The sequence below is a fragment of the Drosophila mauritiana genome, chromosome X, assembly GCF_004382145.1.
Source record: "Drosophila mauritiana strain mau12 chromosome X, ASM438214v1, whole genome shotgun sequence".
NCBI lineage: Eukaryota > Metazoa > Arthropoda > Insecta > Diptera > Drosophilidae > Drosophila > Drosophila mauritiana.
Genome location: NC_046672.1, coordinates 6,807,776 through 6,829,067, shown reverse-complemented (window position 1 = coordinate 6,829,067; position 21,292 = coordinate 6,807,776). Strand labels below are relative to the sequence as shown.

The 21,292-nt window shown below is 43.1% G+C and overlaps 2 protein-coding genes across 2 annotated transcripts in view; one reads left to right on the top strand and one right to left on the bottom strand.

Moving 5' to 3' along the window:
• Positions 1-18,790, top strand: part of LOC117147980 — a 36,746-nt gene extending 17,956 nt beyond the window's left edge. Inside the window, exons 2-6 of the mRNA XM_033315130.1 lie at positions 14,496-14,552; positions 14,619-14,816; positions 15,624-15,817; positions 15,955-16,051; positions 17,401-18,790. Of these exons, the coding sequence (XP_033171021.1) occupies positions 14,496-14,552; positions 14,619-14,816; positions 15,624-15,817; positions 15,955-16,051; positions 17,401-17,558 (704 nt within the window). The 3' untranslated portion in view covers positions 17,559-18,790. The remainder of the gene's footprint in view (positions 1-14,495; positions 14,553-14,618; positions 14,817-15,623; positions 15,818-15,954; positions 16,052-17,400) is intronic.
• LOC117147981 lies at positions 6,190-7,320 on the bottom strand. The gene has a single exon (XM_033315131.1). It carries the CDS (start codon positions 7,249-7,251, stop codon positions 6,508-6,510), a length of 744 nt encoding a protein of 247 aa, XP_033171022.1. The 5' UTR covers positions 7,252-7,320; the 3' UTR covers positions 6,190-6,507.
• Positions 18,791-21,292: the final 2,502 nt, after the last annotated feature.

The window sequence follows — 21,292 nt, the reverse complement described above, 5'->3', positions numbered from 1 at the left end:
GTGTAAAAAGAGGGAAAAATAAACGAAGTTGGCTATACTCTTCCTTCATTTTTACAACTTCAATATATTTTAAAAGCGTTCAAATTGGTCTGTGCCGAAATTGGTTTTAGTTAAATAATATTTAAGATTGTGAAGCAAAGTAAAGCATATGCAAGCTGATAAACTCAATTCCCTGTGCGCCAAAAGGACGCAGAGAGCATTTCATTGTCAACTGCAGTTGAAATGGAAATCTATGGGGGTCAGGGGGACTGAAATTTGCGGCTTCTGGTGTTCCAAGTGCCCCCGACTGGATTCACCTTTAAACGCAATTCCAGAGGAGCATTCGATTCCTCTGGGGTTACAGAGAATTCCATTTAGTTGCAGTCATTTGTTAAGTGTCAAATAAAAATGGGAAACAAATTACAACTGCAGCACATATGTAAATTTCTTTATTTGCCAGCAAGGATACGTATATTTTTGAGTAACTGCCACCACAGTCCGTTTAATTGAACATTTTGCGACTGGCAATTAATTAATGTCCGCCCGCAAATTACACATTTTTAAATATATTATTGATTCGCCATTTTCGGTGTCAATGTCAAAGGCCAGTAGTGACAAATTGAATTTGCATATTGCAATAAAACGCGCTATCAGAGTTATGGATTTGGATTTTCCATGGCTCACGCAATTCAATTCATTTCAATTCCTACCTGGCTGCATTTGGAAATGGCTTTTACGATCTGACCAACACGTTTGCATACCATAAAAAAATGGCAGCGAACAATATGGGTAAATGGGAAAAATGGCATAAAAATCGCTTTTTTTATTTAACCCCTTCAAGGGCATAAAAATGCATCTGGGAATATCTCCTAACCCTTTTCTATTTTCCAATGTGTATTCCCCGTATGCAAATCAAGCGTTTTCCCTTTTTCCACTGCACATTCCTAAGGACAAAAGCGGTGTGTCCTGCAAAACATTTTCCTGTGTGTCACGCGCTGAGGTGTCATCGAATTCCCCGAGGATAGGAAAGAATTACGTTTACAGAGGGTTGGGCCAAATGGAAAATGGCAATAAAGGCTGGCCCCCAAGCTGACAAAGCGAATTTGGCCAAAGTTTGGCATTCGAAATTGAGATAAAACAGCGCGAGCCAAAGTTCAACTTTCTCCAGGCGGAGGTGTACAACTTTTTGTATCTTTATCTATTTCAAAGGAGCAACAATACTATTGATATATATTAAGAATTCATAAGAATTCATTCAAATTAGTCAATTTTCGAATTCAAATCTAAGCTCCCCATTTGGCCACAAAATCAATCTTATTCGATCATCCCCGACCTTGGCTAGATTACAAAGTTTACACATGGCAAGTGTAAGCCAAAGTTAATAACACTTATACATATACTCAATCACACACACACACACAGCCAGTTAACTTGGTCGCCTGTAATTTGGTGGGCCACAGAAAATCCATTTGGGATGACCACAAATCTCAGCCGAGCGAAACGCGGAAGAGCAAAACAAAAGTGTATGGAGTCAAAAGGATAAGGGCAAGGACATGGTGCGTGAGGGTTAAGGACAAATCAGGCATCAATAGCAATCAATCAATTTGCGGGCCAACAAACAAATTGACCAAAAACCGAAAAAAAGATTCCGAGCCAAACAAACACAATCACTGACAAAAGTTAACAGCATCTAATGTGATTTTGACACACTACCCACATGAAAATGGCGGAGGACACTGTTTTGACATTCTTTTGTTTACAATTTCTGCGTTGGCCCCCAATTTTCCACCCAAGATCATCAGTTATTACAGCACATGATACCCTGTAGTTAAGCGAGAAGTTTTAGTACTTAAACAGATTAATGTATGATGAGGTCATAGTTTTCCAAATTTACTCCGTGGAACTGGGTTTTTGGTTGCACTATAGAATCATTTTTGCCATACTGATAGGCGAGATGCTATCAATCTTAATGGGTAGCTTGGTGGTCGGCCAAATTGTAAACATAATTGAGTTTGTTTAAGCACCAAACGAGAAATGTGTTTTTTGTTTGTTTTACTTGGCTTTCAATTTCGATGGTGGCAACCCCGCTGCCAGCTCCAATGAAGGGAACTATCCATCAGTGAACGATGGCCATGTCCATTCCCCCAATTCCCCAATCCCACTCGGATTCTCCACTCGGAGTTTTGATGCTGGCTGGCATTGGCACGCATCAAATTCCCTGTTCCTCTTTCCCAGACCTCCGCCGATTCTCTTTTCCACAACATACACACACACATGGGGGAAAATCAATAAAAAAAAGGAAAATCTTGGTTTCATTGGTCGAATTTTGACTTACTCTTTTGATGCGCTTATAATTAATGTCCTGCATTTTTTGTTGCCGCTTAAAAGTAGGCAATGAAATTGTGCATGTCCCTTACCACAACATGATATATGTATGTTGCATACTTTTGGGGGCCCAAAAAAGATCCTGGAATCCTTGAGATACTATAGACGAATAGGTTTGAAATATGAATAGTGTGTGTGTATTACGATTTTTGTGGAAACCCACCAAAGTTATCAAAAAATCAGAATATCAAAGGTCGTTGTCCATTTTGTGCACTATTAAAATCCCTCTTTTATCAAAATTCAAAATTTAAATTACCCTGTGATAAAGTGTATACTGCGAGCCTAAAAACCGGGTATCTGAATGTGACATTCTCACCGAGTTGAACGGTCCATAAATTCATCAGCGTCTCTAAATGGCTTAAATGTGGCTTAGATGGCCACAGCTGTTTGGTGGCTAGCTAGCTAGCTGGCTGGCTGGCTGGCATTAAAACCGCAAGATGTCCTAATCCCGCCGATGGATTTACAAGGACTTAACCACGCCCACCGCCCACTCTCCAACTCCCCCTCCTCCACGGAGTCTTTAATCTCGCCACTTGATCCCTACGCACACACACACACATTCGTACATAAGACGTACACCGAAGACCAAAGATTTTTAGGTATGGCTGGGCAGCATCATATCCGCGCAGATCCGCGGTAATCTTCGGCCAGATTTCACACCGCAGAGCACGCGACTTGCACGGAGGGTGGGGTTAGAGGGCCACCGATTAGGCAAATCTTCAGAGGATTTCAATTCCATGGATTCAATAGATTCAATGGACCAAGCAGACTAGTAACACGCAACGCGAGCAATCCTCAATTGTGGCCAGATTGTAATTAGAGCGGATTGCCAATTCTCGGCGGCTTACCTAAAAGGGCATTAAGATCACAAATCTGGGCCATCGGATCGGGCAGCATTGTGCATACTGCATGGGTCCTTCCACAAGACCAACCACTTCAGCTTGCTCCTGTTCAGCCTCGCGCCTTTTGTTTTTCCGGACCACTTTGCTTTGTCCGCCACTCGAGGCTCAAGTGCCGCGTTGGAGTCAGCCAAACACTTGCGGCTGTCAAACGGCAGCAAAGTCCCTTGGCTTCCTCCGCACCTCGACCACATCCATAGCCGCTTCCTTTTCCCAGGACACACGGTAAGCAAAATGGTTGAAGTCCCTAGATTTCCACTGATAAGCTTCAAAATGTATGACGAACTTCCACTATATTCAACTATAGAGATTCAATGAAAGATCTGGGTAAAAAACTGTCGACTTTTAGTTAACAAAATAGTTTTCAACAATAGACTTAATATAAAACTCCCATATGGCCCATTGAAGTCCTAGCACAAAGTTTTGCTGGAAAAACTTTGTGTACCAATATTGACGTGTTTTCTTTCTGTGCCCGTCTAGTGGCTCTTAAATTATGTATACGCCTGGTCCGGCCCTGAATAGTTTGAATTAACCCGGATATTTTGCTCGTCCTGCCCCACGTGCAGGCATGCTAACAGTTTGACACTTTAAAGTTTTTGCCCCAGGAATTGGAGAAGTTCATGGGGAATCGTCAGGAATTGTGCCAGTTTCCAGGGTCAATGTCAGCTTGAATATTTCATGGACTTGGGCAAGACAAAGGTTAAGTCACAATGGGTCCGATTTAATGGGTGGAAAAAGGTGTGCGGAAGTGACTGGCAAATGGTGGCGTAGAAGAGGATTTAGCCATTTCATATTTCATTTTAACATAATCATAATCATTTGTTGAGGGATTCTTATTTATACATATTTTCATTTTATGATGGTCTCTCTGCTTCGCTAGAACATAATAAATTATTTCAATTTTCCACACTATAGAACGCAGCTCTCATCTTTATTTGATTTCTTTGCAGTTTCCTCGCGCATAAATTCCCTATAAAATAGCGCCATTTACTATTTATTATTCCGCCAGATGGGCGGAGCGAAAGAGATGGGCAAAGGAAGAGGCCCTGGGGCAAGGTCCTGTTTTTTGGCTTCACTTCTTCTTTATGGCAGCCAGCAGGCCAAGGGGAAAAACTTAATAATTCTACATCATTTTTATGTGCAGCTCATGAAAGTCAGGCGGCGCAAAAGTTGCTGCATTAAATAAAGAAAATTCTGACACTTCAACAGGGCTTTAATTTCGACCCTGCAGAGCTTTCCCATTTCCCACATATGTGTGCTGTTCGTGGTGAAAAGTTTTGGAGTGAGTGAAAAAGTGTTGCAATAATCAACGTGGCACTTATTGGCCCACCCTTTTCACCTTGCAATTAGGTGCAACACCAATCAGTATACTCCTCTCTTTCCCCTGCCGTATGCCCCTCTCTGTCGCCGCGTAAAATTATTTAGTGCCTGGTGCTCGAAGCCATTGATTGATTGAATGATTGACTGATTGCTGCAACAATTGAGAGTCCGCACCAATTATGGCAACTCACCGATGCGAACCCAACTACTTGGGTAACGCAGCAGTCCGTCTCTCTCGCCCGCCACTTTACACATTGCTGCCATCTCTTTCCATTGTCAAGGATCCAAAGGAGCGGGAAAAATGTCAGGAAAATGCGAGGACCTCAGGTGCGGCGGGAGGAGAGAGTAACTTAAGTGGGCACCCAGACACTTGACAAGCCACTAAAATCGATACTGCCAACCGATACCCTGTAAACAGGGCAGGGTAGTCGGATTTCCAGCATGTGATTGGGTACCAAAGAGGCCAGAGCTGCCAATTTAGCTCTGTAATTACGAGAAAATTCAATTAAAATACATTTCGCTATAGTTTGCATTTATAAATGATTGCATAACTGCTATGATAAAATATGCAAACAGTCAAATATTCCCCAAGCCGCATTTCGTAATCCATATTTGCCTATCTCTGGCTTCGTTTTATAATTTTCCATTTCAATTTAGATTGGCTTTGGCTGGGCTGCACTAATTAATGCACATTTATCCGCGTAATTACGCGCAGCATGCTACTAATTCTTTCCATCGATTTGAATATGAAATGAGCCCCAAAACTCCGGCTTTTTGCCATTCTGTGGACAGCCTCCTCTGCGGTTTGTGGTGGCTATTAAATTTCTAATCATCAAAGCCCAATTAAAACATTTTGTGGCTAGCAATCAGTTAATGGGCTGGGATGGAAAAGCTGTGCAAACACAAGACTTGGGCAAAGGAAATATTTCTTTTTTATGGGCAAAGTATTAGTAATTATACCAGTATCAAGAAATTTATCCTGATTTTTTGTATTAAAAAATATGATTGTTTTACCCATAACTTTGGTTATATAAGTTTGAATTTGGAAAGTCATACCTCGGTGAGTTCGTTGCTTAATTTCCTATCAAGTGGCATTCACAGCTAAAAATATAAAAATTTTGACATTTTTCGAAAAAAAATCACGCCTTAAAAAATATTAAAAATTTTGTCAAAAAAATATTTTTACCAAATGGGTTAAAAAGTGATATGGATCGTTAGGTTTGGTTGTTAGCTGCAACAAACGGTATATTTCTTGTCTGAGCGTCTTAATTTTGCGAAGTTACTGCTAAAAAAACAATAACAAATCGCATAAATTTCGCACATTAATGCGTTCTGATTTTTGGTTATAGTATATCAGTATTATACTCACTACTTTGTTAATATAAGTCAGAATGTAGAATGTGATACCTTGCTGAATTATTAGCTTAATTTCCTATTGAGTGGCGTACTCAGCTAAAAATCTTAAAAATTGACAATTTTTCGTAAAAATTTCCTATTTGAGAAATTGCTGTAAAACTCAGAAATGCCGTGCGCCGTGTAGCCAGCAGCTTAATTGGCCCCTGACCTTTGACCCGCATCTAATTAGTGTGATTGAAAAGTCAATAGCTTAGAGATTGTAAGATATATTTGCGAGTACAATTTGATTATCCAACAATGTACACATCGTTGATTGTCCTTGTCCTTAAGTCTAGGTTGTATGATATACAGTCAAAAAAAATAGGTATTTTTGTAAAATCGTATAGGCTCAATTGCCATTGCTGGGCAATGCAATTTGGAATTATTAATTGTCCAACTGTTTGACAGCTGGCACACCTGTTGCCAGTCCTCGCCGGGGATTACATCTATGGGGTCCACCGATCGCCGAACCACTCCGAACCAGGCGGAGATGGTGCGATTGGATGGGTCTTCATGCCTCACGCCTTCCTCACAGATCTGTGGATATGGTGTGCGTGTGCCCGGCTAGCAGTTGGTAGGTGGTGTACAGGGGCTCCTCCAGTGGTTCCTTCTCGAAATCCACCTTGAACCTCTTGGCCGCACTCTCCATCTCCTCCAGGTCGCTGAAGCCCGGAAAGCTGGTGGGGCAAAAGTGACCGGCAATGGCCTCCGGAATGTGGGTGACATTGTGCAGCATGTGCGCTGGCGTGGATTGCAGATAGTTTCGCCACTTCTGGTACGACGAGGGGGGCATCTGACCATTATCCCTTCTTTGGCAAATCGGCGACGAGGTCTTGGGCATAATGCGCTGCGCCTGCTGCATCATGTGCATCTCCCACTCCAGATTGCCCACCATTTGATCGGATTGTGTGGAATCACGGGATGACGCGCTCATGTCCTGCGTGCGCATAAGCGCTCCCTCCATCTCCTCGTCATTCTCCTGGCCCTTCCTCGGCGATGAATTGGCGCTGCTGCAGGTGTAGTAGCCGCAGGATTTGTCCAGTTGAGGCTGCTCGGCGAAATCATCGCAAATTGGCTGGCTGGAGCGGCTCCAGATGCTGCGGCTGGAGGATGAGGAGCTGCTGCTACCGCTGCTGCTGCCCACTCCGCTGCTGTTTCGACTGCTGTACAAACGCTTCTGGGAGCGACTTGCCGATCCGACGGATGCCACATAGATGCTGCTGTTCAGGCTGCTCAGCTCCTTGAGCTTCAGATTGCTTGCACAACAACCCATGATTTCGGTACGTTTGAAAGATGATGTAGTAAACTCTGGTAAGATGTTACTCGCTTGACAATTTCTTGTCGACTGTTCTGCATGGCCATAAACCGGCGGGCTTATATATGTCCAGCAGGTAGAGTTGCGGACCCGGAGTTCCTGGAATCACCCGTACCGCATGCGGCTACCTGATTAGTTTTTCAGATATTTTCTGGCCTAATCCGCGAACGGGATTTCATGAAAATACGCGATGCTTTATGGCCCGGCAATTTGGTCAAAAACACGGCGAGTGTGGAGAGTACCTGCGATCCCGCTCGAAACGACCTTGATTCGAGCACTTTCGATCTGGCCAACGAGTTAAGGTTGGGCTGTCGTAATGCTTACTCTACTATCCTTCACCTTCTTATTTAAAATACTTTCCCGGCCATAACTCTTTTCGGTTTTATCAGCCTTTTTATTTGTGAAACTATGAGTTATGGCTGCGGATATATGGCCGATGTACCGATCATGGTCGGTCAGTCATTTTGGTCGGCGTCCTTGGGCCATTGTGTTGGCCGGATCCTTGGTCCTTGCCATGGCCAATTGTTGTGTAAACGCCGTGGCGCAGTCCTCGGAACGCCGTTGACGCCGGCCACAAGTCTCGAATCAGCGGGAAGGACCTTTGCCAACCGAATTAAAAACCAGAAGAGTCGTAACCTCGAATACCACGCAGCTGCACCGACTTCGATCTATTTCGGAAGAAAACTCCTCAATGGAACGGCTCTCCCATTCTTGGACTCAACGCATAACTCAAGGCCAAAAGAAATCGAATTTGGCATCTGGATGCAAATGAAAATCGACATGGTCAAAATGGAGAATGAAAAGTGAAAATGTATATCGCACTTCAATGAATAACGTTGGCGATGAATGACCATAGAAATTCGTTAAAACATTTTTATCTATACAAAGTTTTCAAGTTTTCTTTATTATTGCATATTCTTTACTGCTTTTTACATGAATAACAAAGAATTCACTTAACATGATTAGTACAGATAACTTTCCAAAGTTCTATGTTATAATAATCTAATTTAAAATTAAAGGCACATTTCCAGTTTTCTTATGTTTCGTGATCTTTATATTCAGCTGGGCGGTGCTCAACCCATCCTCATACCCGTTTGCCCTTAAGACCCAGAACACGTGGGATCTCGAACTAAGATACCCTATCTGAGAGCTCGTGCCCCTATGTTACATCCTTATGTCCTTACAACGGAATGCAACTGCAGTGGCACGTGATAATCGCTGCCTCCTTTGGGGTCCGTATACCCTTGGTACTTTTCACAACCTCCGGGTTCTCCTTTTTTAGTTAACGGGAAACAAACTTGGCTTTTGTTTCTGACCAACTGAGCAACTGAACAACTGGCCAACCTCAGGCCTCATTTGACTATCGCACATTTGGTGTTTGCTGTTTTGGTTTCTTGTTGCATTTTCACACGCAATCGCTGAAATTCCCGCATTTTTCGGCTGGGAAAACGCTCGGCGGAATTTCCTCGCCTTTTCTCAATTTTCCTTGATGGAGTTTCCCGTACTCCGTCTGTTTGGCTTGCACTCGCACCGCTTGTTTAGCGAATTTGATCCGTATCCTGCATCGAAATATGCATTTCCATCCACAACCATATCCACATTCGCATCCGCACTAGTATCCGCACTTGGCAGTCACGTAATTCGGGCATTTGTTCACTGCACGTGACGGGTCTCCATTTTGGGAGGTCTCCATGTTCGATGCGAGAGCGGAAACGGAAGTCGAAGAGCTCCCAGTGACCCCAAGAATACAGTGTTAGAAAAAATGTGCCCGAGTACAAAGGAGAGAATCTGGTGCACCAAAGAAATCGACTATATAATTTGGAAAAATGTACATAAAAACAGACTCTCTTACACAAGTTACACAATGCAACTTTTATTCACCAAATATACATAGCTACACTTTTGTCTCTGTGTGTGGCATGTGAGTTGCCCTTAGCTTCGACTCAGTTGAGCTTGTGCAAATGGCATCTGTGGAGTTGCTGTGGGGCCAGGAAACAGCTTGAAGAGCAAGGAGTTGGTGAAGGATACATATCCCTCGATTGATACGGAGAAACTCGAAATGGGGAAAAGGCACGTATGGGAAATGACCCTTGACAATTTAGCTAAGTAAGATGCAAAACTAACTTACGACTTCCTCATTGCTTTTGCATGTGTCGTTTACTCAAGTGACAACTCCCATTTTTCGTGATGAATTTTCTTTGGCCAAAGTATTTGCCTTTAAATTAAATTATAAAATAAGTTTCAAATGCTTTCTCCTTGCGGCAATTATATGTGAAAATCTTACAGAAAGTTTCATATTTCCAAATTGTAGAGTTGTTAAAAGTAAAAGTCTCTTGAATCACCATCGATTCCCGAGGACTTAACCCATCCAATAAAGTGCATCAATCGTGCATGCAGAGTGGACAGTTTATTTGCTTCAAAGGAGCAATCGTATCGAGGATGAGATTCCAAGCATTTGGACAAAATCGCAAGTTTGTTGCTAAAATCAAAGCAAAAGGGCCATGGCAATCCATGTCCCGTCGTCCTCAGTCCCCAGCTCCATTGAAATCTAGTTCGACTCAATCCAGTTGACTTGCCATTAAATGCGAACTGACTGGATGCACAGGATTCCGCACGAAGCCCCAAGGAAATGTCCACGAAATTGAAATGCCACTGGCACAAAGATTTCGGAGGGGATAAACCGAACTAGGGTGAAAATGGGTGAAACTGTAGCAAAAATAAAATAAGATGGCACAGGACGAAAAAGGATACAAGTTGAAGCTTAATCAAGTACTTTTCAATTTCTTACTTTTCCAACTGTTGGCGTTTTTGCATTCAAATACTCATCTATTTATTGTTTTCCTACTTTATTGTCTATTTAATTTGCTGGGAAAGTGCTTCGAGGATCACTTCATTGTTTGCAGTTCAACTACATACCTGTTGCCACGGCTAAAAAGTAGACGTGCTATAAAATAAAACGTGGTCCCGATTTTTTCCGGCGTACTCAACGAAGTTGAATGCAACTTTTGGCACAAGTGCAAGCCAAGCAATTGTCTTGGAATCCGACTCGGATATTTTTTATTGAGCCAGCTGGGCAGGGAGAAAAAACAGCCAAGGATGAGGGCCAAGACAATGGCAAGGACATGACCGTTTCCAGGACTCTCGCGGTCGCAGGACATCTGTGATCAGGAGCATCAATGCAATTTCTGTCTATCATATTCTGTTTTTTCCTTCTTTTGATCTTCTGGTGACAACAAACAAGCCAACAGCAAAGAAAAAACACAAAAAATCATGAACGGTGGGAGGGAGGCAGGAAAATTGGGAGGGATGTGAGAATGTGAAAGTGGAAATGCGAATGGAGGCCGCATTTTGTTTACGAAACGCATTTTCCGTGTATCGCCGGCAACTCCTTGGCCATGGCCATAAAACCATAAACCGTACCGCGTGCTGAGGTCCAGATCGGGCAGGTAGATAGCACAGAGTAATAGATATAGATACAGATATATACACACGGGTCCGTCCACCTGAGGACGGACACTCGTACCTCGATGATGATGATGATTCGAGCAGCGCACTTGTTGATGCCGCGACAGGGTCAAGTTAAGTCGCGTACCAAAAAATCGCTGGGCGCTCGGAAAGGCCCACCGATGTGCCAACGTGTCCTGGATGGTATTTCCGCATCCTGTTTGGGAATTTCTCGACGCACTGAGCCGGGGGAAATACAGTGAAGACATTCGCTCACTGGACATCCATCGATCGATCCACATGTGTTCCGCAAATGGGCGAGGCTACTTAGGCTCTAATTTCGACAATCACCGATCACCTGATGCCATCCCAGCTGGATCCTGGATTTGCCCAGGATAATTTAGCCAAAAAGGACCAGGTGCTCGCGAGTCCTTGACCACGAGAAGTCGACAAGTTCAAGTCTTCCATGCAGGTGAATACGGCAAACAAGCCGGCAAGAAGTACAGTTTAACAAAAACTATAATTTAAGTGGTTGCAATTTGGAATCTTTACGATTTCAAAGGGAACGGTATAGTTAATCATGAATTAAAACGCCTTTTAGAAACTCTTCAGCTGTATTAAACCACACTCAGCAAGAAGATATAGTGCGCTTTATGGGCTCGTAAATGATAGCCGAAAGATCCTCCACTAAAGCATCACTTAAGTACAGTTGTGCTCGAATGCCCAAATGCTTCTGTGACCAAGAGTGCCCCCAACAATTAGGCATTCCCCATTTATCTGCCACGCCCCCTTCTTTTAGACTCTCGTTTTACGAGGGCCACTTTACGTGCCCATCTCAGTTTTTTTTGTTTTGGGTTTTGGCCAGCTTTAAAGTGATTTTGTTGGCAACCGGAAGAAGGACACGCTAAGTACTCCATTTTACTCTGAAATCCTGGCCAGTTCCTCTCTGAAATTTAGTTCTACAATGTTTCCTCATTGCGTTTTAGTGGAGTGCCCCATGTGGCGTGCAACACATTTTTCTCAATTGTAAAGGACAGTAAAAAATTATAGCTGGCAAAAAAATGTTTTACAAAGTGATGAAGCCTAGTGAAGTACTAATAGTTAGGAAAAGGACGATGTCATCGCATCTGCAGAAAACGAGTCCTGCTAGCTGTCCCATTCCTGGTGGCTTGTTCCCCATTGAGCTTGGAAAAAAGTCCCTGCATGCGTCACAGTGAATTGAGGCGAATTCAGGTGAGTTTCTGACATATTGGTAAGCGGCTTTGGTCGCTACACCTGCCACTCCCCCCGCCGCCCCGTAACGCCCCATCAATTTCGAATTCTCGGGAACTCGGAAAATCGGAAAATCGGTAAAACGGAAAATCGGAAACAGGGTAACTTGCTACGTAGGGCAGACATCTTGTGCCGCCCGTAATCGTAGAAAATCAATAGCATTCCCCCATTTGTAATTGTGTTTGTATTATGACTGTCGTCCTGCGCCATCATACCCCTCGTTTTTCTCCGTGTATCCCTGCCATTGTGTCTGTCTGCGTTTTCTTATGAATTATTGAATGGCTTACGGAGTTTTTTCTCCGCTTGATGTTTATTTACATTTGTAATCCGGTTTCCTTCCGTTTTTGCTTGCGCCGCTTTTCACAAAGTTTGTGGGAAAAACTTTGGCTGTCCGGGTTGCGTTTTTGCATCTAGAAAAGTCTACGAGCTGCTGCTGCTACCCATGTGAAGATTGTGTATTACTGGATACAGACGAGTTAAATTTGATTTTCCTCGAAATATTTATCACATAGATAAATTGCGTCTTTCGAAAGCCATGTTGAAATAATTAAACTCATTTTTCTGGCCGGCTTAAGTACATGCAAATAGTGTTTTTCTTTGTCTCGGACTATTCCATATTTAATTGGCTCCAGACACATTGCTCATCTCCCTGGCTGAAAGTAAAAACCCCACTGAGTGGTGAGTCACAAATTGCGCAAAATGCTTTTGTTAATTGCCGGCTGAGTACTTCTTTGTCCTTTTTCTCATCCTTGATCCTTGTCCCTTGGCTACTGATTATTAAAATTGCATTGCTCCGTTGTTGTTGTGGGTTGTTTGTTTACTCTAATGAGCATTTAATGGCCAATTCCAAACTGGTAAGGTGCCACACACACACACACACACACGCAGGGGAAAAGCGAAAGAAAATCGAGAGAGAGCATCGGAAAAAGTGAGAGGAAGAGAAATTCAGATTGGGCTTACCTGCAGCGATTTTCCCTTCCGGTTTTGCACTTCACCCTTTTCCCTAATTTGATTTTTATTACACTTTTCCCAGTTCATTTCAATGTCCGTTGTTTATTTTTTTTCCTCCTTTTTCTGTCGCTTTTCATTCATAAATTACGGGGAAATTCAGCAGATAGTAAGGTTGCTTTCCCTCGCTATCTTCGCCGGAAAATCCCCTCCTTTTATGGCACATCCTTTGTACTTATCCCTGTGGGAATTGCGTATAATTTGCGCATGTTAATTAGCTCATTTCGGGCATAGATTTGGGCCCATCGTCGAACACATGTAATTAAGCAAATTAGGCAAATGAAGCAACTAAATAAATAGTTCGTGGGTGGACCAGCCCATGGCATCCAGGAGGGGTGGATGTTCCAAGGGGGCTGGGCGCTAAACACTTTCAAGGTCATTTGCCATACCCATTGCCCTGAATTCTTGGATACATTCTACTCTGGCTGGCTACACTGGCAAATAATCGGGAAACTGCTTATAGTCTTAAGAAGTTAATTCATATTTAATGCATTTTATGCAGCTTGCTAAACGAAAGTTGATCTTCTTATAAACTAACTTTTAGGATACTTAATTGTTACTTATCAATTATATTTCACAACCAAACTATGGGCTACATTTTCTTCCGTGTCATTAGCACTTTGACGAGGATTTCGAGTGGTGTTTGCGAATCCCACCTGTTCGCCGGCCAAGTGATGGTCTCTGTGGTTGTTGCGGTCCTTGGTCGTGTGGCTTTGGGCTGCTTCTGGCTTCCATTTTGAGCCCAGGCCCTTCTGGGCACATTTATCATTGGAAAACCCGAGAACACACGCATCAACGTCAAGGCCATTCGCTCCAACCCAATGTTCCAATGTGTTGTACGCCCCACTTGTAATGCACCAAATAACTACAGAAAGTTGGGTGCGTCTTGGGTGCGAGTGGAATGTGGATGCCCAGACCAGTGCAGCCATCCCAGCTCCTGACCACCCACATTTGCATGAGCTGTTGAGTGAGAACTGCAGTCGCAGCACTTTGGTCGAACTTTCACCGACGTCAGCGTCTGGAAAACTTTCCATCCTTGACACCACCCACACGAACGTAACTCCCGCTTCAGTCCTTTGGGCGCAATCATCTGGGGATAAGCATGGCCATATACGATCCTTTAAGTGCTCCACAATTGCATTATGGAGGGAATTTTGAAGTGCACGACTTGGCATAATTCCTTGGCCATCAAATCAGTTTGCAGAGTGTTTATTGCATTTTCTTGAAGACGGCGGGCGGTGGTGGGTGGTGTCCGCTTTTCCGAGCGTGGGATAATATTTTCCAAGTTGCCACTTGCCACAAACTCAAGTTGACTTTGGTATGCTTCTCGCTGGTCTCAAGTTTCTTCGTTGATTTTCTTTAAAGTTTGCGAATGGCGAAATCTGTGCAAATGCGAATACTTTAGGTGGCTGTTCAGGATAATTGAATTAAATATGAAAAGTTAGTCATTAACGGCATCATTTGCTTTCTAATTGCAGTTGTGCGTCTGGAGGTCTTCGCCGAAGAGGTAACCACAGCAGCGAGTCTTTCAGAAGGTGAGTTCCTCCCTGCAACGACCAGTTTTGAATCCGATTCAATAAATTGCCTTTGAATCGCCGCAGAATGGGGCTCCGGCTGGCGGGGCACCAATTTCCTGGTGGAGGTCGAGCAAACCGCTCCCATTTCGCCGCCCTCCTCGTCCTCGGCGTCCTCGAATGGCAGCGAGGATTATTTGGGGGAGCTGGGGAGTCAGGAGGTGGACGATGGATTCACAACAGGTGCCACAACAGGAGCCTCCAATGCCACCACAGTGGAAACAGGTGGGTCTCACTCATTCCGCACTTTCTTCCTCATTAAAGAACTTGATTGGACGAAAATCATTTTAACACAATTAAGTTTAAAGCGTACTCAACATACCATACCATCATATATGCAACGCAATAAAAAGTTGTAGTATTTGAGCGGCATCATAAAAGTTTCAGCATCAAAAACCAATGCCGAACTTTAATTGGCTGAGTTGAAAAACTAGTTCGGTCTTACTGCCACGCTTTTTGGCTATCAAAAAATTGGGAAATGTGTATCCTTACTGCCCATGTGCTATTGACTACTCTGTTGTTCCCCTGATTACATTAAGGAAATCCTAATTTTGGTAATAACCAATTCCAAATGAGCACAGATTAGGCCCGACTTAGAGGTGTTTCCATCCGCGGAATAATAATTTTCAAAGGATATGCGACACATGCAAGCGTGTATGCCGAGGATTTATATATTTTCCCCTCGCAAATATTGAATTTTCATGGCACTCGCGCAACTTCAAACACCTGGAAATAAATCCCCTTCGGTGGATTTAGCCTGACTAAAGTCGCCGATTCGGTTGCTTAATAAATCCCAATGCCAAATCCCATTTCCAGCACCAATCGCAGTCGCAATCCATTTGTTTATCGCGCAGATTTCACGTCGACGATAATTGAATTCGAGCCGCCTGACTCTTGAGTTATTTACGTGCGGTACGTGCGACCAGTTTGCAATCCGAACAAATCCATAATGTTTATGGCGAACGCGAGAAGCTGTCTGCTTACATTGAAAATGTACAAATAAACAATCCGCATGTGCTCGTTATTTTGCAGGACCCAAGATCATCGTGCGCACCGAGGAGGTACTGATTGTGGGCCTGGTTTTGGTCCTCTGGGTGGGCGCCATCATGCTCTTCTTCAACCGATGGGGCAAGATCCGGATGCTGGAGCCCTATCAGCCCAAGTTCCAGCAGCAGCATCGCAGCTCCTGTCCGCTGGTCGATTTGGATGCTGTAACCACGCACCAGGTGAGCGCGAATGCCTTTCATAGTATTCTTTAATTTATTGATATAAATTAAGGCCTTAAGCTTACTTTAATATATCTTAAAAGCCTTAACATACACATACATATTGAATGCATTTCATTTATGCCCATCTTTTTCAGCGCTCCTCCGTGTCGCGCATGTCGATGGGCATGGTGCACAATCTCAATATGCCGACGTGTCAATTTGCGGCCTATAATCCCAACATTTATGCCAAGGGTATGTACGTCATTTGCTTGCCTTTCATTTGGCACGTCACCAACCACCCACAGACCAACACCCTCCCCCTCGGGCCAACCCGAATGCAATTAAAATCGAACATCCATCGAGCTCAAAGTGTCCGCAACTTGTGCTGCATACTTTTGTGCGTCGCACAGTGGTTCGAAATGTATGCAATTTGAAGAGATTTCCGTCGGAAGAAAATCAAGTGGAAATTAGAGAGAATAAATCTACATTTTAAAGTTATTTCTCTTTCATCTCGACTTAAGGCAATAGCCAAATTAATTCACTTTGTGCCAATGCACAGCTTAGTCGCACTTCAGTTAAATGAACTGGTTAACACATGCAGACATCTGTTCGCACTGCCAATCCCCTCCAGCTTCGCATGTAGTAATCCCTCCACCCAAGTCGGGTTGAATCGAAATACTTATGCGTAATGTGCGCCATTCGAAGCGTTCATTAATGGCATTGCCCCTCGAGGGCCACGCCCCCACTAGCTGGTAAATACAGCATTTAGTTGTAGTCACTTCCCGCCCCTTTATCTCGATCCTGGGACTTCTTGTTTTTTTTTTTTTTAATGAGTTGCCAGACAATTAAGTCGCCCGCCGCGCGAAGGCAGCGGAGCGCAAGTGAAAGCAAATAACAATACAATTTTAATGCCTCTGCTGGTTGGGACTTTTTGGTGCTCCACATTGAGATCCCCGACCGCAGTTCCTTCACATCCACATTCCCTTCAGGGGCTGAGCAATTAAATCTCGTGGAAATGCAGGAAACACACGGACAGGAACACAAGCGGCACATGATAAGGATACGCACATAAAATATGCCAGATAAGAGAGGAAAATACGTACACCAAGAAAGCTTATTAACGAAAAAGTGTTTTGCAAATATTTCATAATCTTAAAGATCGCGTTTTTCCTGGCAGCTTAGCGATGGAAAGAAATTTAAATGAATTTTACTTAAGCTTACTTAAATTGTTTTCGGTGCATGAAAATGGATATGGTCTGGTTGATAATGTGGGTAAATCTGCTGGGGGGCGGGGCGGTGAAAACGCTGAGTTGAGACCTCGATTCCGTAGCGGAAAGTCTATTAAGTTGAGTCAGGACAAGGCCGCTGTGGGGGAATCCCCAATCGCAGAGAGCAAAGAGTAAAGGGCAATGGGGACAAGACATAAAGAATAAAACAATTATTTCGGTGCATTCTTGTATTTATTATGCCTACACATAAATCCAAATTTCACAGAGTTGTTTTTTAATAATCCAAGAATTTAATCCCGAGCAAGTGTGTGACCTTCAGCTTCTGATTAATCCCGACACTTAACCATTATCTACTATTCTGTGTGATTCCAGGTTACGCCTCGCATGTTTCGGCGTCGCGTCCCCGCCAGAATTCGGTGTTTGTGGGGGCCAGTACCAGTCACTATTTGATGCCAAGGCCACCGAGGAAGACCCGATCGGCGATGGACCTGCACTCGATGGTGCTGGACGAGAGTGCCGAACAGGTGTAGGATTCCGGGGGTAGTCCTGTGGCCAAGGATCCTTGCGAGCGTGTGCTAAGTCAGTCTGTAAGTCGTTGAGATGAGGTGGTGTGAGTGCGCGTGTTTGCTCCATTTTCTTCGAGTGTTTCAAGTCGAATGTCTGAAAAGTGAAGAATCCATGTGTCGAAAAGTATGCCACATTCTTTTGGCAACTCTTAAGAACATTTGAGATATAGTACTAGTTCAGCATATAGTATTCAAAATGCTAGAAGAGAATGGATTAGTGGTGGTAGTAAGAATGAGGTTTTCTTTTATAATGGGGTGCCTAAAATTGAGAGAGTTCGGAATGATTGCTGGAATAGCACTGTCCAATACTTGCAACCACATATATATATATATATATATATATATATAAATTTGCCACTCACAACTAAATCTATGCCATTTCCCAACTATCTCTGTCGCACACACATTCATTTCTGTGCTGGCACAGAGTCAATTTGAGTCAATTTTTTTTGGACCACTTAACACACAAAAATAATTATGAAGTAAACATACCGAAAATATGTAGAAGTATCTATCCTAGCGTATTCTATTAGTCCTATCCAGTGTTACTCAACGTAGTATATAACCTAGCCCGATTTTCCTAGCGTGTTTCTCCTACTTCACATTATTGGATACCAGAGAAAATTGTTAAATTAAACATATGTATACACGTTAAGTGCATAGGTAAATGTATCTGCGAAACTGTTTAGTTCGTAAGCCCAAAGCTCAAAAATGGATCAGCATACAACTCCAAACTCGACCAAAGTACCCGTGTTAATATCTTTTCCCAGCACCTCTGTATTGCACTTTAAAATGTATCGTAACTTAAGTAATTTCGACCAACAAAAGCCGGAAAAGTACGCAGATGGGGAGGAGAATGAGGTATGGGCATAATAAGAGGTGGAAAAGGAACAACTAACTAACGAAAGCTTTAAATTCCTTGGGTCTCCTGGGGACCTACAAAACCAAAAACCCATCCAGATCGAAGTAAACTAAACCAAAGCTGCGAATTATATATTTAAGGTCTAAGATAACTACAGATGTGTGTAAGTCTCTACCAAAAATAAAAAAAGTCTTGTGGAAAATATGCGGATCAATGTACACTTTACCAAAACTAAAGGAATATAACCTCAACTTAACGATAACTCACACACTCAGACAGTTTTTCCTCACAAATCTGAAGCTAAACGAATAAATTGTTGAATATTAATGTTTAATTAACTTGTTTACAATATTTACAAGGGCCTGAGCAAAACCAATTATATATACACTCGTGTAATATATCAAAAACTAAACTATGTATACATAAAACATATATATATATACATGTATGTATAAAACAAATGAACAATTATATACATTTTGATGAATTCGATTAAAAATTATATTTGAAGCGAAGAAGGTCTTTTGGTCGCGGCAAATATAATGGCTTAAATAAACTTCCAGTTTGAGCCATTCAATTTGACTAATTCCGATATGAAAGGAGCCGAATTGAGTTAGGACCAACTCGACGGGCAGATGTCCTTGTTAATGCGTTGGCCAAAGTGTTTATGGTATATGGGCGTGCAATAAAGTATAAAGCTATTTGCTTTCGACTCTCAATAATCCGCATTTTTTTTCTGCTGTTGAGTGGCTGGGGGTTAGCCCCACTCAGCGTCCCCATAAACGGGCAACATTTCACAGATGTCGTCCGACTTGGCGGTTCGATTGGTTTGGCTTGCTTTTCGGTGCGGTTCCAAACGGGCGCTCTTGGCCATAAACACATTTGACAAGACGGCCAGAACAGGCGCGTAAATGGTCAAGAGGGGGCGGCATGGGGGGCGTGGCGATGGGGGCCAATAAACGGAAGCCATTTCATGTCTGGCCATCTCGGCCATCGGGTTCAAGTACGGCTATTTATGAAGGCCCAGAGCTGTGCTGTTAGCCATTTCACAACCACTCTTGGCCAAATTGAAAACGTTATTTAAAAGGAAAGTGCACTTACAAAAAAACAGAACTGAATCACTTAAATCTGCATGGAGCTGAAACGACCACTTCGTTTCAAGTTATTTAAGTGAAACAGTGATTGTTTGGCTTATAGTTAGTTGTATTAACTTGGCCGTGTTTTATGTGGACAATTTGGGCAACACTGGCTGGAACACTGGCTAAGTGCAACGAATAGAAGGGTGGAAATGGGGGGGAGAAGAACGACCTTGTCGCCGCCGCGGGCCACAAATCAAACAACCACCCGGCTTTTCCTCAGCCCAAAGTTCGCAGCCTGCCAAAAACCAAGTGACACACTTTGGGAGGGGTTTTCCAAGATTGTGGCTGTGCTACTGGAACATGGGCTTCTCACACCAGCTGCCTGGAACAGAAAAAAAGAAAAATCAAGAGCAACGGCTTCATTGAGCTGCAACAATAGGAAATTGGACGAGTTATTGCTTTCGAGGACGAACTCCGAGCTGCAAGTTTGGCAACTTAATATTTACTAGATTATCCTCCATCTTTTACAAAAACAAACCACTTCAAAGTTATTATAATATAAAATGATAGTATCATAAAACGCGTCAACCTGTCAAGATGTAAATATTGCTAACTGAACGCGAATTTCGGCAAAGTCAGCTCGTAAAATTACTAAACGAAGAAAATATGAACCCATAAAAATGCCATGAACATTGTAACTACACTCAAAATTTGGCCAAAAGTACAAACACTCGGCTAGGACGTAATCTACAAAACGTTTAACGATGACACAGGCGCAGGACATCTGCATAACAATGTGAATTAATTTCAGGCACACGACCATATCCATTTGGGAGATCCCATTTTGGGGGTCAGGACATGCAAATCTCGGCCAATTGTGTGTCAAAGATTGATTGACATGGCCGTGGAGGCTGCGTAAAATTTTAGCACAAGTGGCTAATCAAAAACGCTCAGCATAATGGTAATTTTTGCGAGGGGGTCCTTTTAGATTTATGGACTTGTGGGTCAGCACAGCACGAAATTGCCTTCGGCATTGGGGGAAAATTAGGTTTGAAAGAGCGAAGATTGTGTGCCCTTCTAGCCACGAAAATAATGGACATAACTTACAATTTGAAGATAATATTTTAAAACCATGGCTAGCGTTTAATCCAGCCGATTCAGCTGAATGTTATTAATATTCCGTGGAAAACAGTACGATTTTCCTTGGGCTTTTCAATTTGCTCGTTGGCGCTTTTTCTTCGTTATCTTTGATTTGTCCACTGAGGGACATTTAAATGGAATTTCATCCCCAGCATCCACACGTCAGCAATTGTTGTTGTTATTGTTGTGGGCACAGACGCCGGAAGCCATCAACGCCCCAACTCTTGGCAATGTCTTCGTTTTTGTTGCAAGGACACATACAAACGCACACACATACCAAACAGCTATTGCGCACTTGCAATTCCTTTCTCCGTTTCCAGTGCCACTGCTACTGCCACTGCCATTTCCTCATTTTTCCTCTTTTTCCCCGGCAGACGCATAAAATTTTCAATGCAGCACTCGCTTTTCCGACATTCCCAGCTTTCCCTGTGACTCCCACATGAGCGATCACTTTAATTGCTGCAGCTTTATTCTGCTGCCTGCCGGCGGTCATAAACGTAAATAGGAATTTTAGATGCCCCGAAAAAGTGATGGATGTCGAGCTGAATATTTCTTGAACGTATAGCATAGGAAATTATAATGTTTTGCCGTTCATGTTGCATCTTTCCTTACCAAAC

What these genes read in the sequence shown, in the direction of transcription:
- LOC117147981 (XM_033315131.1), bottom strand. Translation starts at nt 7,251, where the DNA reads ATGGGTTGTTGTGCAAGCAATCTGAAGCTCAAGGAGCTGAGCAGCCTG.